Source organism: Lytechinus variegatus, chromosome 8 (genome assembly GCF_018143015.1).
Source record: "Lytechinus variegatus isolate NC3 chromosome 8, Lvar_3.0, whole genome shotgun sequence".
In the NCBI taxonomy this organism is placed as follows: domain Eukaryota; kingdom Metazoa; phylum Echinodermata; class Echinoidea; order Temnopleuroida; family Toxopneustidae; genus Lytechinus; species Lytechinus variegatus.
Window position 1 is genome coordinate 28381482 of NC_054747.1, and position 27949 is coordinate 28409430.

The 27949-nt window shown below is 40.3% G+C and overlaps 1 protein-coding gene across 1 annotated transcript in view; it reads left to right on the forward strand.

Annotated features, from left to right (window-relative positions):
* The window catches only part of LOC121420292, a 163163-nt gene that overhangs the window by 42295 nt on the left and 92919 nt on the right, over positions 1–27949 (forward strand). Inside the window, 32 exon segments of the mRNA XM_041614868.1 lie at positions 873–1263; positions 1655–1773; positions 2232–2420; positions 3169–3413; positions 3897–4120; positions 4604–4803; positions 5414–5539; positions 6373–6573; positions 6854–6938; positions 7794–7982; positions 8353–8460; positions 9048–9242; positions 9765–9878; positions 10282–10474; positions 12035–12171; positions 12676–12900; positions 13679–13820; positions 14180–14303; positions 14818–15009; positions 15226–15348; positions 15836–16018; positions 16391–16585; positions 16970–17118; positions 18491–18794; positions 20303–20470; positions 21137–21344; positions 21856–22026; positions 22668–22916; positions 23234–23500; positions 24027–24230; positions 25454–25603; positions 27503–27682. Coding sequence (XP_041470802.1) covers positions 873–1263; positions 1655–1773; positions 2232–2420; positions 3169–3413; positions 3897–4120; positions 4604–4803; positions 5414–5539; positions 6373–6573; positions 6854–6938; positions 7794–7982; positions 8353–8460; positions 9048–9242; positions 9765–9878; positions 10282–10474; positions 12035–12171; positions 12676–12900; positions 13679–13820; positions 14180–14303; positions 14818–15009; positions 15226–15348; positions 15836–16018; positions 16391–16585; positions 16970–17118; positions 18491–18794; positions 20303–20470; positions 21137–21344; positions 21856–22026; positions 22668–22916; positions 23234–23500; positions 24027–24230; positions 25454–25603; positions 27503–27682 — 5950 coding nt within the window.

The following is a 27949-nucleotide window of genomic DNA, read 5'->3' on the forward strand; positions in this document are numbered from 1 at the left end:
GTAACGTGCCCTATCGTGAAAAGGACATCCTTTTTACGTGTTTTTTTGGTTGCGCATGGTATCCACTCGTCAATGTAAGTGGCCCCCCCCCCCCCCCCCCCGAGTAAGAGGCAGAGGAAAATAAATAGGAGGACAAAGAGGGGGGAGAGAAGGACGAGGGAGAAGAAGAAGGAGGCAGAGGAGAAGTAGGAGGAAGAGAAAGAGAAGGAGGAGAAAGAGGGCTAACAGGAGGTAGAGGCAGTAGGAGGAATATGATAAGAAGAAAACGACTAAGGGGAGAAAAAAAAAGAAGATGAAGAAAAAAAAGAAGGAGGCAAAGAAAGCTGAGATGAAGACGAAAAAAATTATGCAATGTGAATGTTGCAATGATGAAATAGATTGGTTATAATAGTCCCAAGGGTTATGTCAGGTCAGTCTATCATGTTTATGATGTTATCCTACAGGGTGTAGAATTTACTATTTATAGTTTGAATTATGGGAATCGTACTAATATCCGTTGTAATGTTTTGAAGAAGATGAATGAAGAGGAGGCGGATTAGAGGACAGGGATGAGGAAGAGGTAGAGGAAAATATGGGAGAAGGAGAAAGAGGGGGAGGAGGAGGAGAAGAAGGAGAAGAAGGAGAAGAAGAAGAAGAAGAAGAAGAAGAAGGAGGAGGAGAAAGAGGAGGAGAAAAGAAGGAGAAGACAAAGAAGAAGAAAAAGGAGGAGGTGAAGTTAGAAAAATGGAGGAATCGGAGAAGAATAAAATATGCAATTCATTAGCATAATGAAATTGATTGGTTTAGGAATCTATTACTTGCAGATGATGAAAACATGATTAATGTAGTCCCTTACATACTAAGTACATGCATGTTTGTCACAAATCTTTCAGGTCGGAGAGTACTCCAATGGCACCGACTGTCTGCCCTGCCCCCAGGGCTTCATGTGCCCCTCACCCCTCGGCAACCCCCAGGCCTGCCCCACCGGTACTTACCAAGACACCACCGGCAAATCCACTTGTTACCTCTGCCCCGGCGGTTCGTCCTGTCTCTCCGTCAGCGGTTCCCCGACGCCTTGTGACTCTGGCTACTACAGCGTCAGCGGTCAGCAGGTGTGTAGCATCTGTCCGGAGGGAAAGTGGAGCGATGACGGTGCGTCGTCTTGCAGCGGCTGTCCAGCCGGTCACGAGTGCCTGAATGGAACAGATAGGATATTGCCTCGGAACTGCACCGCTGGGACGTATGCGGCCGAGGGTGCTGGCGTCTGTACCCCTTGCCCCCTTGGTGAGTCACTCTTTATGTCGCTTGATAATCAGGTTCGAGGTTCATTCCAGTCGGGTCACCCCTAAAGAGGCTTCAACCATCAAAATTCCTTTCGCTACTAACAATGAATGCTTTGAGAGGCATATTCATCTGTACATGCTCTGTTTTAATGTCTGGATATGACTTCAAGTTCTATGGCAAAATCAACACAATATTGATAAAGGTGATAATACTAATTATAATGATGACATCTTCGCTCACTGTAATGAGAGTAGTTAACACAAAGGAATATTTTCGACATACATTTAGTATTAAAATTAGATTTCTATACCAGAACTTGAACTTAGCCTTAAGAGCAGAATTTTAAATTGAGACTAAAGTTTCTTTCTATTTCTGTGTCTATAATTTACAGGAATGTTCAGTCTGGAACAGGCGTCATCATGTACACCCTGTCCTGTAGGGTCACTGTGTCTTGAAGCAAGTGATCTACCATCGGTCTGCCCAACAGGAACTTACAGCGGTCTTGGAGAGGTAAGCTAGGAGGTGCTTTAGTCTGCTGTGCAAACCCTTCACTTGATGTGAGTGAAGGGGTCTGAATGCAAAGCCTACAATGACTTGTGTGCTGAAGGCTATATTATACATGTATGTGGTAGTCTTTGTGTGAAGACCTACTTGTTGTTCATAGTTTCATGCAGGGTCTGTGCCTGCAGACTAGAGGCTCACTGCCTCTGGCAAAGGCACCTGTTGTTTGTGATGATTATTGTATCCAACTGGAAATTCATTAGCAACATCAGCACATTAGTGATAATGATATTTATGGTAAAAATGATGAACGCAATGGCACTCATGATGACTATGAATTGATGACTATGACTTAATGTGCACCTGCCAGTTGCACATTAATGCAAATATGATATTTGCACATAACACATTTAAGGGGGCTCTGATTGGCTACAACATTTAACCCATTCATAATTTTTCGATTCCAGGGACTTCAGTGCACGGACTGTCCGGCCGGTTTCTACTGCCCTGACCCCACCAACGTCCCCCAGCCTTGCCCCTATGGGACATACTCCTCGGCCAGGAACGACTCCTGTACGCCATGTCCTGAGGGGATGTCTTGCCTTGATCCTGCCGATGCACCAGCCCCCTGTGATAGCGGATACTACAGTCCTGAGGTAATTTAATGGAAAGAAATGAAAGAAAATTTCAACTTTAATTTATTTAATTTTCGTATAAAAACAACAATAAGTGCAAATGGTAATTTGATTCTTGAAAGGCACAGGTGACTCCAAACAAATAATATTAATAATAATGATGATGAAAGAATGTTTTCTTCTGGTTGTGCAGTCTCGTTTATTATCGTTTATTAGTATTATTATCATCAGTATTACCCCCGCTTTAGCTCGAGCTGCCTTTCAGTGCTCAGTGCATTCAAGGAATTAATCTTGCCGGTTACCCATTCACCTCACCTGAGTTGAGTGCAGCACTGTGTGGATGAATTTCTTGCTGAAGGAAATTACGCTATGGCTGGGATTGAACCGGAGACCCTCTGTTTCAAAGTCAGAAGACTGATCCACTGGGCCACAATGCACCATGATTACATAACTCTCCCAGATTTTGGATTTAGTCTTTGTCATTGCTTTTTCATATGATCATATGTTTGATTAACCTGTTAGAGACTAGATGACTTTATTGTAGTACATGTTTTCATTAGACTCTAGGCAGTATATATGCGGGCTTGGTCTCCCCAAGGTTAATTTCTCACTGCATGTAATTTTTAAAGTTGTGGGATTCCTTGTATCCAACCTCAGGGTTGCAAGTCGTCTCTGTTTCAAAATCAGCCTACTTTCCCCCACGACTCCTCAATTAATGCATCGGGAAGACAGTATTAATAACCTTGCCTTTTTTCCACTTGTCTTGTAGATGACTCCGATGTGCCTCCTGTGTCCTGCGGGTGATAGCTGCTCCATCAGCTCGACGTCAAACTGTACTGAGGGCGAGTACAGCCTCGCCGGTGAGGACACCTGCACGGCTTGCCCCTCGGGCTACGCTTGTCCCTTCACTGACCAACCACCAGTGGCATGTACCTACGGTCATTCAACCAATGGGTCAACCGGTCACACCGAATGCTCACCATGTCCAGCTGGCATGTACTGCTCTGATCCATCGTAAGTAGAATGCTTCATTTTTTTTCAGGAGGATGAGGAAAAATCTAATTTGATAAAAAGACCGTGCACTGCAAAGCCACCCCCCCCCCCCCTCTAAAGGAGAAATGCAGGATATCCCTGAAATAAAATTTTAGTGAAAGCTTAATTCACAAATGGAAGATTTCAAGATTTAAAGGCAATAATGCTACTTTAAACAGCGACAGGTAGATGTTTCATAAAGCTGTTTGTAAGTTATGAGCGACTTTACCAATAACGGGTGACCATGGTTATAAAACACTATCAAATGGTCAATTGTACTTTTTTTTACAAACGTTTATTCAAAATAAAATGGTTCCATGGTCCATGTTGATGGTGTTTACCATGGTACAAACAAGAGAAAGTCATTTCAGGTTCGCTTAAATTTCCATTTCATGCCCTTTCATCTATCCTTTTCTTTCCTTAATATGGAAATGTGACCATTATTGACATTTCTTGCCTTTACAGACTGGCACCCAGTACATGTGGGGAAGGATCCTACAGTTTGCCCCTATCAACTGAATGTACCAACTGCCCTGCAGGATACGCCTGCCCCACCACGGACGAGGCCCCGACCCCTTGCGAGCCGGGTTATTATTCTGTGGCAGCTCAGACGTCATGTACCCCGTGCCCTGCAGGCCAGGCGTGCCCCTCGACCTCTGACCCCACAGCGGCTGTGAATTGTCTTGAAGGTTTGTTTCCGATCCTATCTTAGTTATTCTGAAAATTTAACATATATAATTTTTATATAGTTATTTTTTTTGTCGTCGATATCATTATATGTGTTGACTTAAACATTTTTTTCTCTGTTGATTGTCTTAAAATTTTCTAATTTTTCCTCCCCTGTTTCAATTTTTGTATTCTTGTTCTTCCCTTCCTTTTTCTTTATCATTTCTTCTTTATTTTCTTCCATATCTTTGTTCTTTGTGTTTCGTTCTTCTTTTCTTTCTTCATCTTGTTCATCTCTTTCTTTTCCTACTTCTTCTTCCTCTTCTCATTTTCTTCTACTTTATATTCTTTTTATTATTTTTCTCATTTGCCTCCTCCTTCCTCGTCTTCTACTTTCCCTTTTCCTTCCTTTCTTCTTCTTTTTCTACTTCTTTTCTTTTCATCCTTCTTCTCCTCCTCTTCTTCTTTGACCTCCTAATGGTGCTTACATCTTCACTTTCTTTCAGGTTCATACTCCCTTGGCAACCAGTCAACTTGTACAATCTGCCAGCCGGGCTACATCTGTCCCAACACCACGACCGATGCCAACATAGCCGCCTGCCCAGCAGGTAGCTACGCCCGCCTGGGTGCAGCCTACTGTACCACCTGTCCCGCCGGATGGCAGTGCCCTCAAGCAGACGGAAGCGGCAATGCAAAGTGTTCCTCGGTTAGTTTATGGACAATAGGGGGAGGGTATCACAAAGTAGATTATCATTGGAAACATGTTATGAGCCAATCAGATGCAGATATTGCTGTAGTGTTCTTCAGTAAGTGCACTGGCAATAGGGGAAATGTTTCATGAAGCAGATAAGAACAAAGTTAGTTGTAAGCCAATCAGATACAATTATTTTGTATACTTAATCATAAATAGTAATATGATTATTTTTTATGAAATCGGTTATTCATTAATTCCCTTTAATCTAGAATCACACTAGAATTAGATGTTATTTTACGTATATAACATAATATGAATGGCCGTGAGTTTGACTAGAAAGCGAAAAGAAACCTTGGGGCTGTTTCATTTAGCTGTTCGTAAGTTAAGAGCAACTTTAAGAATGACTGGTGGAGCTTTCTTACATGCTAAATAATCACCAATGAAAAGTTAATGATGAATATCATGTACCACAAGAAAGGATCGCCAGTAGTTCTTAAAGTGATATAATGACAATTAACCTTGGTTTCACAGACTTGCATATCAAATGAGTATTACTTAAAATTCTTTCATGTATCTTAAAACAAATTCTGTTTCATCCAATGTATTCTTTTACCTCTCACAGGGCTATTTCTCTGAGGGTGGTTTATCGGAATGCCATGCCTGTCCTGCCGGCTATCAGTGCCCATCAACGACGACTAACAGCTCCGTTCCCTGTGGATTCGGCTACTATGCTGATGAGGGCGCTCGGGTAAGTCCCTAGAAGCATTTAACCGCATGGTTCTAAACGAGTCCTTACAATTTGGGTCGAGCCGAGTCGTTGTAGGGTTCAAGTCAAGTCCAGTCAGACGAGTCAGTGTACAAATGTTAATGATTACAAATAAATGAATATTGCTTGAGTCACTGGTAGGTGGCTCGGGTCAAGACTTGATTGCAACCCTGTTTTATCGATTGCTATCACAGGGAATTTGACTTGCCTGCTTACCCTTTGCAGCTGGTGTCAATGGCCCAGGGTAGAATAATATTTATGTCTTTCAGATGTAATGTTATGTCCCTTGAAATCCCAACCATTACCTTGTGGTAGAGTCATTATCTCATTTCCCTTGGCCTCACAGTTGCTTGAGGCCATGCAGGCTTGGCCAAAGAATTTATTGCTAGTACATTGAGTTTGCTTTTCCCTACAAAATCTTTATAACAGGTATTTCCAGTGCTTTTCACAAAGTTTAGAGTCAATAAATACTATTCCTTTGAAAGCTGATGCCCTTCTGACTCTAAGATGGACACTAATTGCACTTAGACAGGAATCTAGTTGTATACGCTAGGAATGCCTTAAACCATGTTCGTAAGATTTTCATTAATGATTTAGTTGTCAAGAGAATTCTTTGGAAATATCTTTGAAGCATCTTACTAGGAGTTTTTCCCTCAGATTAAAGAATTTTTGGGATGGGGCATTGGGTGGGGTACAGCTAGGGAGATAATAATGATTAGCACTTTAAGCAGTCTGCAGAGATTATACAAGCACTCTTACATGTTGCATTTAATTATATAATTAACCATATACCTCAAAACTGTTTTTTTTTCCAGTCATGCACCAGATGTCCTCCGGGCAAGGAATGTCCTGACCGTGACGATTCTTCAACCATCGTTGACTGTGAAGAAGGTTACTACAGCGGCGGGGGGCAGGAGAGCTGTACTATCTGCCCTGCCGGCAAGGCATGCCCCTACACGTCTAGTACGTACCAAATGCCTTGCAGCGATGGCTACTACGCATTGACAGGCTCAACGGTAAGGATCAGTAAATGGGCCCCGTTTCATGAAAGTTTGTGGTAACTTTTCCGTCCAATGGTATCTACCATGGTAACGCTGATCAACAGCCAATCAAAATCAAGCATTCCATGCAATTTACCATTGGATTGCAAAGTTACTTTTATGAAACAGTGCTTTGATAATGATAATGATATGCTGCACTCTTATTACATCAGGGTTGAATTTTGTTTGCTTGAAAAACTGGGAACCCTGATTATGGTTCTGATGGCCTTTTATTTCTTGATCATATTCTCTGTAGGAATGTACCCCATGTCCTGCTGGCTCCTTCTGTAATGACACCAAGACTTCACCAGAAACCTGCGCCGATGGGTATTACAGTGAAGGTAAAGATTGTTTTTTTTCTAGTTTGCTGGTTAATGTACATCAATTATTTATTTGTTGGTTTTGTACAACCAACAAATGTTTGATTTCAACATTTGTTGGTATTGAAGTTGATATATTACATGTATAACTTGTATGGATAATTTTGATAAGGAAACACCCATAGGCACAGGCTCATCCAATAAGTTAATTACTACACATATACTGAAATAAGTGAGTTTGGAGGAATGATTTAGAGAGCAGAGCTACCAAGTCTCACGCATTATGCGTGAGACTCAAGCATTTTGGACTCTTGTTCATCCCCTCAAATCTCTGTCTCACGAAACTATCACAGCCTATCCCCATATACAATGTACATTGTACACAATGTCTGTGATCTCACTCAGATTCAAAGAAAATCTCACGCATAGCTGGTCTTTGAACTTGGCATCTCTGAGAGAGTTCATTTTTTTTTAAGTTTTAAACAGATTATGAAAGAGTAAATAAATATAACATTGAAGCCTGGCATGGAACATTTCTTCAATCTGGACAATTTTCCCCTAAATGTCACAAGTAGCCCCTTTACATGTAAGTTTATGAATTTGCAATTTTCCCTTCCCCTCCTTGTCCTTGTCGTTTATCTATTGAACACAAATTGCAATAATTGCTCTGTCATTCATGGAACAAAAACAAGAGCACTAAAAAATTAACCAAAGGTGGATTTGTGGACACTATTCTCCCTTTAAATGAATAAGGATGATTTACATGTATAGGCTGTTTGTAGTAAAAACTACTTGACCTTAAAATCTAATTCAAATAAATATATAGCAAGGGAAAGCAAGGAAATCAAAATCATTCTTTCCATCCCCATTGTCTAGGTCTGCAAACTGCATGCACTCCGTGCCCCATCGGCCATTACTGCCCGGTGACGGATCAAGTACCGGTCATATGCGATGCTGGTTACTATAGCAACCAGTCGAGCGTAGCTTGTAGCACCTGCGACCCGGGCTATACCTGCTCAGAGGGATCCACCAGTCGTACCCCAACAGAGGGACTATGCAAACAAGGTAATGTTCTCATAAATGTAACTGCGAGAGGATTTTTTTTCATAGGAGAGTATGAAAAGTGAGGTATAGATCTTTTAACTTTATTCTACTCTCTGATATGAATAACAAGAAATAGAATTAATGTCTTCTTTAGATCCTCCTACATCAAAATATCCTAGCGTTACCCCTGGTTGGGTGAATGATTGCTATAATAATGATTTAGTTCTAATACCAGAGGTACATGTATTATAAAGCATTGTCAAGTATTCTGTATAATGCCTTATCCTATAATTGCCTGGCTATGAATATTGCCAGAATAAATGATATTGTGGGATTTTTTTTCCTATATGCCTGAATGTGACATTTATCGATATATCTTCTTTCTTTTCAGGCTATTACTGCGAAGATGGACTGAACGAGCTTGCATGTCCAGCTGGTACTTACGGAAACAGGACCGGGGCAGCAACTGCGGCTGAGGGTTGTGCTGCGTGCCCTGAGGGTAAGCTTTTCTCAGCCAGGATGTCTGATGATGTTGATAGTGGTAGTGGTGAAGATGATCAATATAAAGACTGTAATGATTTAGCTGTTTAATGCTAGTGATTGCAATGATTATAGTGCTTTTTAGTAATTTTTTTTTCAAAGAAAGATTTTATTCAATATTTCTCAACAAATCATAAATGTATAATCAAATACAAAATGCATGTAATGCATAACATGTAATTATATACATTTATAGAAAAAACAAAATTTGAATAAGCTTGATTTGCCTCAGCCCATCAAGATCTACAATAAACCTAATTTGTCTCATATTCATAGTGTGTTCTAAGGTATTATTATTATTTTAATTTCTTTTGAAATGATGAAAATGATACATAATCTTTTGAACATCTTGTTGAAAATATATATTTAGAGTATAAAATATCAAAGTTGAAAGGAGGATAATTTCCACTTGAAAGGGGCTTTCCCAAAGGAAATGAGAAAAAGTTTCAGTGTGTACATTTACATCAATGATTCTGACATTTCCCTTAGCTTTCAATATATTTCTGATCTAACCATACCCATTCTATTACAATCCCCCTTATATAGGTTATTTCTGCCCTCAAGACCCAGTGATTGGTACCCCTTCTGCAGAGTATCTGTGCCCCCGTGGTTATTTCTGCGAATTCTCTACAGAGACATCCACGGAGCATCCGTGCGCTGCTGGAACCTACGGCACGGGACTTGGATTCACAACGCAAGATGACTGTTCAAATTGCCCTATTGGGAAATACTGTCCTGCTGGTGAGCATTCTGCATGAATTTATAGTATATTAGATATGAAATTAGATCAAACTTGTTTGAGAGCTGGCCCCCTCTCAATGTCTGAAAAGTGGTGCTTTACCCAATCGGCAAATATCCATGTTTGAGGATTGCTTGGAAAAGTGAAGAGATGGAGTGAAACTACATGTAGGGTCTTGCATTTCTCAAACAATAGGTTTTGTCATGAAAAGTGACCCAGTTTTTCTTATCTAACACAAAATGTATTTCTGTAGGATGGTACCTTATAGTGTTCCTCAGGGAAAGCTTATGTCACCTCTTTTATTCCCACAATAGTATGCATGACCATATTTATCCTAACAACCTATCTAGTTTATACTAGTTATAGCATGCAATGTAATAGACTATCCATCTGAGCTTTGATGAAATATGAGGGGCGGGGTAAATATAAACAATTCAAACCTTCATACATATTGAAGAAATGTAGTGCCGTATGAAAGTGTAAAAATCAGTAATTGTTGTAACTGTTCTATTCTTGTTCATAAGGTACGAGCTTGCCCCGTGAATGTCCCAAAGGCTACTACTGTCCTGAGGGCACCGGAGCAGCCGATGAAAACCCTTGTCTGGGTGGTACCTTTACAGAAGTTGAAGGAGCTGAGTGTAAGTCCATGCTCTACTTTCATCAATTTTAATCATCTGTTTATTTATTTTAGATAATAATAATAATAGTCAGTTTTTGTATAGCCCATAACACATCATGAATAACGTCTCTATGCGCTTCCAAAGGACTTGGATTTTATTACCCTGCTGTAGCTCAAGCAGCCTTCAAGCGCTCTCTGTATTTCGAGGAATAAATTCCTGCCAGGTACCCATTCACCTCACCTGCGATGAGGTGAATGTGGATAAATTTCATTTATCTCTGACTTTACAATATTTGAACATGTATATAAATATTAAGCTATCGAATACTAATTTATGAGATTACTTGTAAATTCATTGAGAATGGTTTAAGGCAGGTCAGCCTTCTTTATTTCCAATAAATGAATAATTTATTCCTCTGTAGCTCAAGGAGAGTGCAAGACTTGCCCTGCGGGTTACTACTGCCCCTCTGGAACCGACTCTCCGCAGGCGTGCCCTGCCGGTACCTTCAATCCCACCGTTGGTCAGAACGAGGTATCTGACTGTAATCCCTGTACCGCTGGGTTTGCCTGCACAACTGTTGCCTTGGTGCAGCCTGATACGCACTGCTACCCTGGGTATGTAATCAACAATTCATTGCAAAATACATTTACAATTGGGAAGAAAAGGAAATTGTCAGTAAGAGCCCATGTTGAAGTCGTTTGGGCATCAGCTTTTCTGTGAAGTGCATTATTATTTGCTGATTGTATGGATTATGATGATCATGGCATTGTGTGATAATGAGGAGGGGATGATGATGATGCTGGTGGTGATGATGATGATGATGATGGTGATGATGATGATGGTGATGGTGATGATGATGGTGATGGTGATGATGATGGTGATGATGATGATGATGATGGTGATGATGATGATGGTGATGATGATGATGATGGTGATGGTGATGATGATGATGATGATGGTGATGGTGATGATGATGGTGATGATGATGGTGATGATGATGATAATGATATAGATGAAGGTGATGTCTGACATTCTCAAGCTGTCTTTCTTTCTATTACCTGCAATGATGATGATAGTGTTATGTGATGATAAGACATATCTCACATATTCAATATTATATCTATGCATAATCAATACTTAATCAATACTTCTACAGGAAGTATAGCAGCTCCAACTTTCATTAGAAAGTATTACTCATTCTTCTTCCAGCTAAACTTCTGACAGGCACACATTTTATGGGTTTCTTATTCACTACATTTTATGTTCTCCCTAAAAGGTTAACTCCCCCTATTCAGAGTGAAGTTATGACGTACCTGTTTGATCGTAAAGAGTCTAGACCAGACCAATATAAAAGGGGTTCACTTCTGAACCAAAATCAGATTACTTCAGAGATTGCAGATTACTTTAGAGATTGTTCCAGCATACAAACAGCTACTGAAGAGTTTATATTTTATACTGCAGAATTTATATTATCTTCAGAGTATAGTCACCATCAGACTTACTCATGTATTTATCATGATCAAGTTATCTTTAATAAATATATATATATGCGATCATAATGATGGTGTGATGATAAATACAGTGGTGATGGTGATGATGGTGGTGATGATGATGGTGGTGATGATGATGATAATGGTGGTTATGGTAATGTTGAGGATGATGATCAGTGTTCTAGCTAGATCATTTTTATTAGTGGTCACAATTTCACAGCAATACAAATTTTTTGGAGCTAAGTCAATTTGAAAGCAGTGAACATACATGTACAATGACAACATGTTATGAGCAAATTTTTGAAAACAAACTAATATTGATCAAATATAGGAAAGTTTATTGCACCTTATGCAAATAAAACAAGATGTAAGGTGGAAATTAACGCAAGTGCAGTTCTTCTTTGCAAGTAAATTGCATTTGAAACACTTTTCATTTGAAATCAGTGGTGGTTGGAAATGGTGTTTTTCGTGATGAGTGGAGGTCAGAAATCTTCTGTTCCAGTTGGGCTGACCACTGTAGCTATATCACTGATAATGATGATTGCAATGGTGATAGTTCTGATGCTAATGTGATCATGATGATGAAGGATATCTATGATGTTGTGATGACAATGAAAAATATGATGATGATGATGATATCTTCCATGCTTATGCTATGTTTTCTTTCTATTACTCCAAAACCAGGTTTTTTTGCCCAGCAGGAAGTGACAGTCCTAACGATACTGATAATGCTTGTCCGGCTGGAACCTTCAACGATTACCACAACCTTACTGCCTCTTTCCAGTGCGAAGAGTGTGAAGCATCGTTTGCTTGTTATGAAGGTTAGTATTGTTTATTACTAAAGATGTCAAATTGGCAACACTATGTAAATTTTGCATGTGTTGCCTTCTAACCTGAAAACATTTTGTAGAAGTTGCATCCTTCCAATGTGAAATCTGGGAAGCATCATTTGCTTGTTATGAAGATTAGCATCGTTAATCACTAAAGATGTCAAATTGGCAACACTAGGTAAAATTTTTCATCTGGATCCTTCCAATTTTAAAAATGTGAAGGAGTGTTTGCCTGTTATGAAGGTTATAACCATTAAGCTCTAAAGATGTCAAATTGGCAACACTATGTAAAATTTTTCTTCTGCATCCTTCTGATGTGTACAGTATGAAGTATCATTTGCCTGTTACAAAGGCTAGTATGTTTAATCTCTAAATTTCCTAAATTGGCAACACATTGCAATAGTTTGGCCTTCAGCAGCCCCCCGCGGTATGCGCTCAGGGACTCTACTGTCACTTTGGTTCCTCAATCTGTTGTTCATTTTCTTATGTACTTAGGTACTGGCGGTCTTCAGCGGCCACCTGCGGTATGTGCTCAAGGTCACTACTGTCCAGCAGGAACCCAGCACTCTGACCAATACCCATGCCCTGCGGGGTCTTGGACCAATCAAACGAATCTGAAAGCAGTTGACGAATGCTACGAATGTCCTAGAGGATACTACTGCCTTGAGGCAGCGACCGAACCAACAGAGCTCTGCCCTACAGGGCACTACTGTCCGGCAGGTATGTACAGAAATAATAATTATATCAATAATCTGCTATTATAGAGTACTGAAGTGATGGCGTCATGGCGGCCTGGTTCTAAACAAATGAACCTGTGGGGTCTGTTTCATAAAGCCGTTTGTAAGTAAGGAGTGGCTTTAAGAACGACTGGTGATCCTTTCTTACGCGCTAAACCATCACCCATCTATTATACCATTCACCACAAGAAAGGTTAACCAGTCATTCTTAAAATCGCTCTTAACTTTCGAACAGCTTTATGAAACAGTGCCCTGTTATGACTCTCAGAATGATGGTAACAACCAACAAAACACATCACCATTTTTACAAATACAAATGTGTAAAGACGATCGTGCAGCTGCGACTCAGTTTAGAACCAGCCGGTTAGACATTTTCTAAGAGCCAATTGGCACATATATTTTTTTTAATTTATACATACAGACACTTGGGTGGTCATTGTATTGGATTTTGTTTAAACTCATTTTGAATTTGTTACCACAGCTGGCATATCTTTAACATTCGTTTAGCACATATTGTATGGTAAGTATGAAAATGAATGGAGAAATAAATGGGTTTCGCCAATATGAGAAGCAAGGGCAGATTAATTCTGACATTTGAAATAATTTTGTTTGTACCTTTGATTTTATCTCATGCTGTATCATGCTCAATTCTATTCAGAGAATGAAAATAAATTGTTGTTGCCAATTTGAGGATTGAAATTGGATTAATTTTGGCCTCATGAAATCTTTATGTGCCCAATTTGATGCATTCATCTTCACAGGAACGCAGTCTGCCAACCAGTACCCATGCCATGAGGGATCCTATTCCAACGAGCGAGGCAACATCAGATGGGAGCAATGCGTGGATTGTACCGAGGGACATTACTGTCCACAGGGTTCGTCGCTACCAACCGCATGTCCAGCGTAAGTTGAATCGTGTCCTGTGGGTTTCTTGTAGTCCAGTGGTTAGAGCATTGGTCTCGTTATCGCAAGGTTGTGAGTTCGAATCCTCACTCTGCCATTGTCTCCACCTTGATAAAAAGGCCCAATCGTAATATCTGTTGTCTATAAGGTCAGCCACTGTGACTGATTAAACTAGACGTAAAATGTTTCCTAGGTAATTGGTTGTATACCAGCTTGGCGTTTAGCAGTAAATGCTGCCTGCTGAGTTCCTACAGGAGTTACCCGAAACAAAAACAGAAATATGTTGATGATGATGATGATGATGTCTGTTATCATTTTCAGCCTGGAACAACTATTGATTGTGTTTTTCTTCTTGACAGTGGTACATTCCGTGAAGAAGAGGAAGGTGGGAGTGAAGATGACTGCTCTCAGTGCACAGAAGGACACTATTGTAATGGAACTGGAAATGTGGAGGCAACAGAGTGCTCAAAAGGAACATATTCTGTAAGTCTGGGAAGCTTTTGCTCAGGAAAAGAGAAAAAAACTGAAAGGCAGTTCAGATATAGACCTACAGCAAACAATGAATTTGTAATTTATTGTTGATTTCTGTTTATTTTAATATTGAAGTTTTAATGTTGCAATGTTTGAATGTATTTATCATAGTGTGGCAGCCAAAGTGATAGTTACATTTTTATATGTTACAGGATGATTTTAATGATGGTGTTAAATGATGATGATGGGGATGATGGTGACGATTGTGTTTTTGGTGGTGGTGATCATGTTGGCTTTGTGATAGTGGCGGTAATAATGGGTAATGGCTATCATGTTGATGAAACTTACTGAGAGCATGAAGATGATGATGACGATTACAATGATAATGAAGACGACGAAAATAATGATGATAATTAATGTTGGTGATAATAACAATAGTTACATTTATCTAGTGCTTATTACATAATATTGATGCTTAATGATGTTGAAGACAATGATAATGAAAACGATGATGATTGTATTCCAGGACTCGGGGGCCACCAGCTGTACCACATGTGAACCTGGTTACTACTGCGATGAGCGAGCCACGACACAGACCAACATGTACGCATACAAGATCTGCCCCGCAGGTGTCACCTGTGCAGCTGGACGTATTTCCGCTCCGGATCTCTTCAACGATGCTTGCGTAGCCGGCTCTTACTGTTTGAGCGGGGATAAGGTATGTGAGATAAAAATGTCTTTTGTTGGAGTTGACGAGGGGGAAATCGATCAATGCCTTTTGTGTTTAATTTGTGCTGAGTACTTTGGCATAATAATGTCTGCAAAGTAAATATTGTTCTACTGTGGATGATTGGTGTCAAATTCCCCTTGAGAGCACACAACACTTTTCCTTTAATATATGAATAACATCTCTTTATTATAAATATACTCGCAGGATCCGTACCCCCGGCACTGTCCGAATGGAACCTTCAGTGATGAGACTGGTCTGATCCAAGAATCTGAGTGCCAGATCTGCCCAAAAGGACAATACTGCAACCCAACAGGACTTACAGCACCAGTAAGTATTCTATTGTATTACAGAGCTTCCGTGAGTCCACCGTGTACCACATGTTTGCATGCGGGGCATCTGAAAATTGGCCATTGTACTTTGGAATCTTGATGAATATTTTTGTCATTTAGCTTACAAGAAGAACAATTACAGAATACTGCTGCTAGTAGAGTGACCCTACATAATGAATTTACCCATATAACACCTGTTCTTAATAGTACACTGGTTACCATAAATGAATTTGCCAAATTCAAAAGCCTTTTGCTTGGATATTACTCAGTTCATGGTTCATGGTATAGGCTAACAAAAACAAAAAAATGAAAAGAATATAAGCTGATCAACCCGAGATGCCATAGCGATGTATTTTTTTAAAATGAAATTGATAAAAATTTGCAATTCAGGTGGAAGAACATTGTTGGTTGGGTTATGGCAAACACAGATTACTTTTTTTGCCTTGTGTTGAGCTCTAATGTAATGTTTACCCTTTGACGTGCAGGCGGGTGACTGTCCAGGCGGTCATTTCTGTCCAGAGGGCACGGCCGATCAGTACGCCAATCCCTGCTCAGCTTCGTTCTACCTGAACGCAAGCGCTGGTGAGGACTCGCAAGGATGCACCCTCTGCATCGCAGGATACTATTGCCCCACAGAAGGTCTGTCGTGGCCAGTAGAATGCCCTCAGGTAAGCGGAAAGTTAGCAGAAGTGAGTGATCGTGATTTGAATGTCATAGTGCCGATGATGATGGTTTTGATGATGATGATGACGATGGTGATGAAGATGATGACATAGATGATGATGATGGCTGTGATGATGACATTTATGATGATGGTGATGATGATAATAGTTGCGATAATGATGACATTAATGTTGTTCATGATGGTGATGATGATGATTATGTTGTTTATGATGATGATAATGTTTGCGATGATGATGGCGATGTAGTTTATGATGGCGATGATGATGATGTCGATGGTGATGATGATGCTGGTGATGTTGATGATGATGTTGATGATGACAATAATAAATCAAACTTGTCCATGACCTCTCTTTCAGGGCTTCTTCTGTCCCGCAGGAAGTCAGTATCCTTCGGCATGTCCAACCGGTACCTATGGTAACTCCACCCTCCTGCGTCGCAGTGAGGACTGCACACCATGTCCTGGAGGCTATTACTGCGAGGGCGCTGGTAACCTTGAACCCACAGATGTCTGTGATGCTGGTTTCTTCTGTGCTTTCAAAGCTGTGTCTTCGGTAAGTCCAATGGGGTAGTTCATTCATGCTAAGGACATAAAGTCCTTCCCCCTCCCTTCCTCGAAGTAGACAAACATCGGATATTTTGGTTATATTGGTTAGATTGACCAGAAATGATATGTTGGAGCAAATTCAATAAGAATAAATTTTTAAGACCTAGCTTGAAATTAGCTGTAGAGAAGAGCCCTAGTCTGCTTTCCTGATTTCATTTTCAGGAAATATTTGTTGCGAAGCTACGGTGACATCGATGGAGGCATGTGATTTTGAATAGTCGTTATTAAATGAAAACCTGTGGCTGCTGTCAAGCTGGTTCTGTATTTCCTGCTCACTATCCTCTATTGATCAGATTAAAAGCTTATCATTTCATTCTCTTGTGTCTTCCAGGCTCCTATCGATGGCTTCACTGGAGGTGTCTGTCCACCTGGTGGCTACTGTCCAGCCGGTACTGCCTACCCTGCGAACTGTCCTCTGGGGACCTACAGCAACTCATCAGGTTCCAAGTCTGCAGATGATTGCATTGCCTGTGATCCTGGGTGAGTCCTCAATACTGAATTGTCTGATTACCAGAGATGCCAAGTCCAAAGCCCAGACTCGGCATGGAATGACCAGGCATTGTGTATTTTGCAGAGCTGCCAAGTAGTACGATTTTTCCGTATTTCATACGGAAATCAATTTAAAATACGGCAGTACGCTTTTTCATGATAAAATACGGGAAAAAACAAATTAGAGAAGAAAAGGTATTCCGTGTGTTGCTGCCCTCTACGGTCAATGAGTTCTGCTTTCATCAAGGCTTTCCGATTAGAATTTTCGATTACTGGCGAATCAATGCGGGTGACAAGTTCCGAGCGCACGCACGTAGTTTACAAGCGCAAAGCAGCGGCTCAAATCGCGATATTTTGCGACTGGTAAATACGTCTGTAAGGATGATGACGTCATCCAAGATGGCAACTTACGTTGACCGACGGAAGGATCGAAGATGACGATGTTTCGATCATAATTTGAAACGAATTAGCCGTAACTGCGGTCTAAGGTACGATATTTCTGAATTTCATACATTTTTCCGTAAATATGGATGCAATTTCTTTTTCATAATGTGACATTTTATGATTTTATGTGCAAAAAAACGATCGGAAAAACCAGGTTTCCGTCGAATGTTAGATCTAACGTTACTGCTAATACGTTGTCTGTACGTACGGGCCTCCAAATTGGTCAGTCTATGTATTGGTGAGTCAGCCAACGCAGTTCAGCGGAACAACCAAAATCTAGACTGAAGCTTTCGGTCTTGTGTGCGACGGTGTGGGGCTCAAAATACCGTAATGTAAGAAGTGATCGAACTTTGCCATTATGCATGCATATTTATATCATGGTAAAAATACGGATTTTGGGGTAAAAATACTGATTTTGGGGGATAAGAATACTGAAAATGCAAAATACAACTTGGCAGGTCTGATTTTGTGTATGAGGAATGGATGTGGTACAGGCGTGAGGAAGGAGATTTGGGGGAACAGCGAGAGGGTATCTCATGCCTGAGGCATGAGACTTGGCATGTCTGGATTAGTATGTATGAAGGATAAGCAGATTTTCTCTACAGTGGCTGTGGAATAAAAAGTGTGACAAATCCTATTATGAAATATTCCCCAGGTGGCTGTTTCATAAAGCAGTTTGTAAAGCTATGAATGACTTAACAGATTACTGGTACAAGTTCTTAGGTGCTGAAGTCAGCTACATAGGGATGTACATGTAGCACGTCACCAGTCATGTTTAAAGTCATCCCCAGCTCACAAACAGCTTTATGATACACCCACCAGCCATCTTATGACTGTCCAGTGATAGATGATCTTGAAAACACCTTATTGGAACACTCCTAAAATGACCATTTCTCATCAAATCTTACCCACTTTCCAGATACTACTGTGCCGGTGACAACAACCCTGAGCCCACGGGTCCATGCGAGCCCGGGTACTTCTGCACCGGAGGTTCCGGCACCAGTATCCAGCATGAAGTCCCCGAGGGTCACTACAGCGGCAGCGCTGCTTACAAGGCTGAGCCATGTGAACGGGGCTCCTATCAGACAGCCAGGAAGTCCTCCTACTGCTTGGACTGCCCTCAAGGGGCGTATTGTAATGAGTCGGGGACGGCGACGCCCGCACCCTGTCTCTCCGGGCACTACTGTCCGCCGAGGACCATCATACCAATTCCTTGCCCAACGGTGAGTGAGATTTTGATGCAGAATTGTGATTTTGTTTTCTCTTCACTTTGGTGGATGAATACCTGCAGTTGATTAATATTTAACTTTTATTCACTTTCATGAATTAATGATGGAACGAGTACCACTTCAGACTTATTTGCTAAAGATATCAAAGATTTCGTGAAATAAGGGTTATACTGAATTGAACTGAATACATGTTTTGTTGCTGTGATTGCGCTTACATGTACATGTCTATAATATGTTAAACATGGTTGTGTCATCAAAAATTGGATTCCTTTCTCCCTTGCTGACATTTGCCATCTAAGCTGCTATTTTACATATATTAGTCATGCTTGTGTATTTGAGTGTAATTGAGGAATTTATGTTGTGTGAGTTATAATATATGATGCACTTGGTCAACAACAAATGATATAGATGAATAGCTTCAATATCCCCTGTGACTTTGCAATAGTGTGCTTATGCACTCACAAGCATGATATAATTGTTATATCACCCTGAATAACTAATTGAATAAGTTATGTTGTGTGAGTTATAATATGCAATGCACTTGATTAAATTCCATTAAGATAGATACAGAAATTTGCAAGGTCAATATTTTCCATTATGATGTCATAATGGTGTGCTAATGTGCTATCACAAGCAGGATGTGCTGTAGTTTACCAATATCGTTTAGGCATAAGTGTGATGGTGGAAGATTTAAAATGAAAGAATTATTGAAAGCAAAAAGCAAATCCCTCAAGTGCACACCACGGCCCTGTTGTACAAAGAGTTACGATTGATCCAATCAATTGCAACTATGGACAGCCAGCAACGTCAATATCTATTATGCATGTTTGTCCAAAATATTTTCTGGCTGTGATGTATATTCATGCATTCGTTGTTTTCTTGAAAATTCACAGCGCTTCTCTTTGCATATAAAGGACATTGAGCAAATTTTTCGTAGAAAAAATTATGACACCAATGGATTTCCATAGAGTTACGATTGATCGGATGTATCGTAATTCTTTGTACAACAGGGCCCAGATCTGTCATTAAGTATCAGTCCTGCATTTAGTTACTATGTGCTATGAATGGAATCATATTGTGAAGTCACCTCCTAAGATATGCAATGCTGCAATCGTACCTAGGGTTGCACATTCAGGTCCCATTTGCTTTCATATAACATACTACCTTGTAAGAGGATTCTGTACAATTTATCATATCACCCTCGTTTTATTTTATACGTGGGGGCGTCGTGGTCTAGTGGTTTCGACTCTAGTCTTTTAATCAGGAGACTTGGGTTCGAATCCCAGCCATGGTGTGTTTTCCTTCAGCAAGAAATTTACCCACATTGTGCTGCACTCGACCCAGGGAGGTGAATGGGTGCCCGATAGTTTTAGCACCTATGTGGCGGCTCTGCTACAGCTGGGGTAATAACATGATACCAAGTATCAAGTGCAGTAGAGTATATGCAATTATAATATCTGCGCTATATAAACGGACCATATTATTATTATTTTCACAAACAGGGAACACATCGTGTTGAGACGAGTGCTCAGGAGGTGGGTGACTGCACCATATGTCCACCGGGGAAGTTTTGTGGTGAAACAGGCTTGATATATGTGAGCGGAGACTGCGCCGCCGGACACTACTGTATCGGGGGAGCCGACACCTCTCATCCATATGAAACAGATTGCGTAAGTCTCCCCTAAACCCCCTTTAATATAAGATTTAAAATCCTGAATGTGTCTGGAACTGTCCTAGTTCATTAAAACATATGAATGGTACGGTAAAGATATAAAACGAAACATGTTTTGAATATTTTGAAAGAGAGGTTTTTAATTCATAATTAGCTGTCTGTAAAGTATAGATATATTGTGGTGCTTATTTTGTTCTATTTGAACTGGTTTTGAGATTGTCACCACAACTGGCATTTATTCTCAATCATGTAAGCTGTGGTTTACTTATCATAGTATATCATACCATTGTTGGAGCACTCATGTCCTTTAGCAAGACATCTACATTTTTCACTCTCCACCCAGGTTTATTAAATTGATACCCAGTAGGAAGAAATTCCCTGAATGCTCGAGCACCTCGGGGTAATGATATTATCATGATAAGCAGGGTAGGCTTGGAGAACAGGGGCCCATCGCAGAAAGAGTTGCAATCAACAGAACCCATTTTGGACTTGCGATTGATTTTTTTAATTGCGTTTAAACGCAACTCTTTCTGCAACAGACCCCAGTTCTCAGATCTGAAGTTGCTACCCAGAGTAAATATGACATCATCATCGTTATTATTATCATTATTATTATTATTATCATTGTTATAATTCTTATATATATTTTTTTCTTTTACTCAAGGCCAATGCCACGATACTTGGCGGTGGTGAATGCCCCGCTGGCTACTACTGTCCCGAGGGGACGGAAACGCCCACTTCCTACCCGTGCCAGAATGGAACGTACCTCAACGTGACCGGAGGAAAGGAAATTGAAGACTGCTTGGACTGCCCAGGAGGCGAGGTCTGCGGAGGGTATGCTCTTACTGAACCCAACGAGCTCTGTGCTCCAGGTAATGCTCTCGGTCAAATGTTTAAGGTCAGGGTAGACGTGTTCAGATTTTGAGGGTAAAGGTCAAATGTCAAGATCAACGCTCAAAGTCCTTATAGTCTGCTGTTATGTTACGCTTGATGCATCAGAAGAAAGTCTCTAAAATGCTTTTTTGATATATCATTAGCCTTGGAAGTTTTTCATCAACATTTGCCATCTTACAAGATGTTGGCTCTGTCAACTCTTCTAGGTATTGATTGGCATAGAAGTGCAGTAGCTATTGTAACTGTTGGATGAGACAGACTTAGTCTGGTAAAACATCTTACACTTTCTTAAGTGATACGCTTCCCTTGTCATTATTCATTCATTTCCTGTGTTCAGGCCTAGAGTGGTTACAATAAAATTAACACTTTTAATTTCCTCTTTCATTCTTTGTGGCTGCCGGGCCCACAATTAATTGGGCAAAGCTAATTTTTGAGGATTTCTGTTTTTAATATCTGTCTCAAACAATAAAATATGTATTTTTTTTACAGGGTATTTCTGTGTGGGCAAGGCCAAGACCAAATACCCAACGGACGGTGAAACCGGTAACATCTGCCCAGTGGGTCACTACTGTCCAGAGGGTTCTCCTGCTGCCATGAGATGTCCAGACGGGGAGTATAACAACATAACGGGAAGAGCAGAGTGCTTCACTTGCCCACAGGGTAGGTCAAGGGTCAAATGAATTGCCGTTTTGGTCTGAATGCCGGTGGTCTTATACCTGGCTAGGGCTTGTTTTGCATTGTGTCATTCTATTTCAGCCTGAACATATTTTCCATGCATCAGTATGGATGTAAACTTTGCTCTTCTGGTAGGTCTAACAAAGGGCTATCTCTTGATTGAATCATTCTGCCTGATTCTGTGAAATATTTTCTAAACTACAGAATATCTGATATTGTTAGCCATAACCCTGCCTATTCTTTGAAATGGATACATGCACTACATGTATATCCAAGCATCATAGGATTTAAGCAAATAAGCAAGTAGATACTACACGGTCGTATGTGCTTACTTATTTACTGTAATCCTTTGATGTTTGGAAGACAATCCCTGTTTTTTGATCAAATGGAATATACAAAATTTTGTATGGACCCCTGCAAAAAACAGCATTTGCTGATAGGGTATCCATCCCACGAGTGGAAAATAAATAAATAAAAAAAATATATAAATCAATTTACAAGTACTAGTTGCATGTGGCAAAATGGACATGGTTGTGAGTATTGTTAGTGCATGTATTATTAGTATGAACAACATATTTTCAATCTAAATCGCATGAATATTATAATCATTTTCAATTCATCACCAGGATTCTACTGCGCCGATGGTGAGCGTCTCCTGGCCTGCCCTCGAGGTCATTACTGTCCCGAAGGCACCGGCAGCAACGGCTCCATCCCCTGCCCTCGAGGGACCTACAATCCAGATCTAGGACTAGCCTCAGTGGACCAGTGCCAGCCCTGCGCTCCAGGATACTACTGTACCCAACTAGGAGCCTACACGTTTGGAATAGCTAATGCCTCGGCAGGGCCGTGTGATCCAGGTTATTTCTGTCAGTCAGGTATGATTCATTGTGCAAGTACAATGGAGGCATAACGACTCGAATAAAGTTATATTTTTTTATTCATTCAGTATGATACTGTATCTTATGATTTTTAATTAATGTTGCTCTAAACATGAGCTCATTTACACATTTTAGTGGGAAGAAGGAATTCATATTCTAATCCCTGATATGAAATGTTCTTGTACAGATTGGCAGTTCTGGATTTGCAGGGGGCGTTGGAAATTTGCTATTGTTATTTTTATCACAATGAAAGCATGTTCGACGGTGCATGACAGAAAAGTTTATCAAATTGGCAACACTGTTTTTTTTTACAGGTGTAAACATCAGTAACCCAGATGGTGAGACCAACAGTGGTATTGGTGGACCCTGTCCTAAGGGATTCTTCTGCCCCCAGCAGACGTCCGTCCCTCAGCCCTGCCCGAACGGGACCTACTCCGACTCCTTGTACCTCTACGAGGAGGCGCAGTGCGAAGCGTGCGATCCTGGCTTCTACTGCGGGACGTACAACCTGACCGCACCTCAGGCTCCATGTGACCCGGGCTTCTACTGTCACTATGGATCCTCGTATCCCAATCCTATCGGTGAGTTGCAAACTTACACAGAAATGTTGGGATGGGACTATGTGTAGTTCCGAACGTACATGGAAAGGTTGGGATGAGACTACATTTTGGTGAGTTATAGACATACTCAGAAATGTTGGGATGGGTCTACCTTTTGGTAAGTAAAAAACTTACACAGTAGAGGGGGTGTGGAAATTCATCCTCTGCTCAACTAATGAATTATATTTTGCAGTGTTGTCAATTGACAATAGCAGACCATAATGAAAAAAGAACATGTAATCTAAGATTGTCTCATTGGACAGGGCAGTTTTGCAAATTAGGGAAATCCCCCCCCCCACCATGGGTAAAATAGATACACCTTCAATATATGTTGGGAAGTTTTTTTCCTCACAACAAAATTGTCAGGCCAAAAAAAAGTAAAAGAAAGGAAGGGAAAGATACCCGTGATTCTTATGTTAGATGATATGTTTCATATTATCGAGCCTTTACCAAAGTTTTAGACAGGCTTTAACATTTTCATTTCTGAATCCTTTACGTCTAACCACAGGAGATGATATTACTGGAGCCCCATGTCCAGTGGGAACCTACTGTGAGGAAGGGTCCAGCGAACCCATCGGCTGCCCAGCAGGAACCTACAACGAGATCACCCAACAGTCGGAATGCCAGCCCTGCCCGGCCGGCTGGTACTGCCCTGGGAATGTGTCCAACTTCAGGCCGTATGACTGCCCTGCCGGTTATTACTGCCCTAATGGTAAATAATAGTACCTATCATTATTAAAGGAATTCTTGAACTTCGTTTAGGGAGGTCGGGCAGGAATCGATAAAGACTTTTGAGCTAATCATTCACTTAATTGCTGCAATGAAGAAATTGAGCCCTAAAACAATGCACCTGAAAATCATCAGCACTTCAAACAGATAAAAGTGGCAAGTGACCACAAACACCATCCAAGTTTCATTCCATTAATGATTGCCTCTGGCAGAGAACTAAAATAATGATTTTCAATCACCGATATGAAAGTGTTTGCACGAATAGGATTTTCTCCTTTTCTTTAGTGTGTTTTTTTATCGAGATATAGAATAATACATGGAAATACAACACTTATCAAAGTTCAGGATATTTTAAAAAGTAGTTCAGGATATGTTTAAATCTAGGCCGGGGTATTTTTGGAGTTCATATGGCCGGGGGGGGGCCTCCCAGGCCCCCCTTAAGATCTCGGCCGTCGACCGCGCGATTGCGCCGAAAATTGGCACGCAGGTTGCCTGGGACATAATCTACAAGATTGTATAGTAATTTATTTCATGCAAATCGCTATTAAGTGATTATGCTAATTTATGCGTAATTAGTATGCGAAATCATACTTTTTCCTCTAACTCCGTAAATAAAGCTCCAAATGTACTAATTTTTGGTATAGGAACTCTTTGTGGTGTTCTTAGCAAGTGTAAATGAAAAAAATTGCGATATCAAATAATTTTCTTATGTATTTTATTGTTTTTTGTAATTTCTTATGTATTTCTTTGTTTTTTGACCTTTTGTTTTTCATTGTTTTTTTCAATGAAATTTGTTGGTGACTCTTCTGTGATCATAAAAAGCATAAAATAGATACATTTAGACTAGCAAAACTAAAAATAATCATACATTTATGAATTTTGGTTGAAAACACAATTTGCATTGACTTTGTACACGAAATCACGTTTTTGAGCAATTTTTGGTCTGACATGCACTTACATAATGTTGCGTAATTTCGGAACCGCGTACCCGGGTGACGCAAAGTTGGTCTCAAAAGTTGCGCAAGACTTGAAAGTAAATAGTCAGCGAGCGGCGCGGTCAAAAAAATTCGCGCGGCGAAAATATTGCGCGATTCGTTTAGGGGGGGCCTCCGAGGCCCCCCCGGACTAGATAGGGTTAAAACTAAAACTCTCTGTTTAGTCAGACAATTTCTCGAAGATTATTCTACTTCATTATACATCCTTTAGGTACGGAGCATGCCTACCAATATCCCTGCCCCAAGGGAACCTATCGACCCGACGAGAATGGCCAGACCCTGTCGCACTGTACCATTTGTGATCCAGGGAAGTACTGTGCATATGAGGGAAACACCACTGTGACAGGAGACTGTGACGAAGGTAAGATCCTTGTGATCTGCAAATTGGCAACATATGGCATAAGCAAATGCCAAACATTTAAAGTATTATGATTCTGTGGATTAAGTGTAGAGTTCAAGTTTTGGATTCATGTGGTGTGTTGGTGCCCTTTGGTAAGGCATTTTTCATCACTACCAGGCTCCTCGGATAGGACCACAAGCCTTTAGTCCTATGGTTGTTTGCTTTAAAGCATTCATGGCTTCTTAAGAATCAGGTATAAAATCACCACCACAACAATTACATCCATGTATTTTTGAAATTCTTTATTTTTTGTGAACTGTTATTTTGGTGAGTGTCGTACTATATTGATACCCAAAGTATTTTACTCTAATGAACTACTTCAAACTTGTATTATTGCCTCGAATGTGTTATAAATTGGATACTAGGCTCTAATTTTCTTAACCCTATCGAGGCAGGGGTATTTTTGGAGTTCATATGGCCGGGGAGGGGGGGCCTCCCAGGCTCCCCCCCCTGAGATCTTTGCCGTTGATTGCGCGATCGCGCCGAAAATTGGCACGCAAGTTGTCTGGGATATAGTCTACAAAATTGTATAGTAATTTATTTCATACCAATCTTTATTACATAATTATGCTAATTTATGCGTAATTAGTATGCAAAATCATACTTTTTCCTCTAACTCCATAAATAAGGCTCCAAATGTTCTAATTTTTGGCATAGAACCTCTTTGTGATGTTCTTAGCAAGTGTACATGAAAAAAATTGTGATATCAGATCAATTTCTTATGTATTATATTGTTTTTGCAATTTCTTATGTATTTCTGTGTTTTTTGGACCTTTTGTTTTTCATTGTTTTTTCAATGAAATTTGTTGGGGACTCTTCTAAGATCATAAACAGCATAAAAAACATACATTTAGGCCAGAAAAACTAAAAATAATCATACATTTATGATTTTTGGTTGAAAACACAATTTACATTCATTTGACTTTGTACACGAAATCACGTTTTTGAGCAATTTTTGGTCTGACATGCACTTACATAACGTTGCGTAATTTGGGAACCGTGTACCCGGGTGATGCAAAATTGGTCTCAAAAGTTGCGCAAGACTTTAAAGTAACAAGTCAGCGAGCAGCGGGGTCAAAAAATTTTGCGCGGCGAAAATATCGCGCGACTCGTTGAGGGGTGGCCCCGAGGCCCCCCCCCCGGCCTAGATAGGGTTAAGATATTCTTTCTTGAAGAAAAGGTCCAATTTATCACTAATTTGTATAAGATGCTGCAGGAGAATATTTCAAACAACCAGTCATCAATTTAAATGTTATATGATGTTAAGATATCTGTGAAGCCGTCCTGGGTGTGTTGTAGGAAGAAAAATACATCACTTACCGGCCGCACCGCACACCGACGCACCGATTGGTGAAACGCCTGACCGATCACACAATGGATCAGTGCCCACCTATTGTTCTCGCGTTCGTGCGTACGGTCCTGGAGATTAGTATAAATAGAGTACGTTATCAGATAATTTTCGTCACTTGATAAAGAGTTGCAGCGGCACTCGAAAGCTCGTTAACTTGTAAGCTAGTGAACACTTTTTGCGAGAGTGATCACGAATTTCCTAGAAAGCAGGTGAACACTTTTTTTGAGAGTGATCACGAATTTCCTTGTTGATCATTGTAGATTGCGAGACAAATGAATACCCTTTAGCGATTATTTCAATACGCAATAATGAACCTATTTAGTAAGAAAAATACAGTTTGTGAAAAAGGAATTTTATGAGCTTCATTTCACACACACTGTGTATCTGTAGACAGTTCTTGTTTTCCATTTATTGCACAAGAAAGATATGCCATCATTTCCAATTTATCATTGCATAAATTTACTATTAATACATATGATAATTTAAAATGAGTTTTGTCTATTTTTCAGGCTATTTCTGCATAGAAGGGGCGTGGACGGCCCAACCAATGGACTTTGACAACTACACAGACGGTGATTGTCTGTGTCCGAGCTTGAGCACTGGAGGGCGATGTCAGCCCGGTTATTACTGTCCACGAGGGTCGTTTAAACCAGAAGAATGCACGGAAGGGAACTACTGCGACGTGGAAGGTACATGAAGTTCATTTTGTTTTAGATAAAAATATGTATTTTCTGTATTTACCTGATTAGAAAGAACAAAATATACTTTACTAAAAAAATGACATCACAGTTTGTGGGGGTTTTCCCTGGAAGAAAAGCTGTGTTATTGTACCAAGGCTAATCATTAAGCAATCTAAGCAGCAGCACAATAAAATTGAATGAAAATATTAATCAACATCTGTGTATTATGTATCAAGTACATCAACATCAACAAGATATAGAAGTGAGAGTGGTCCT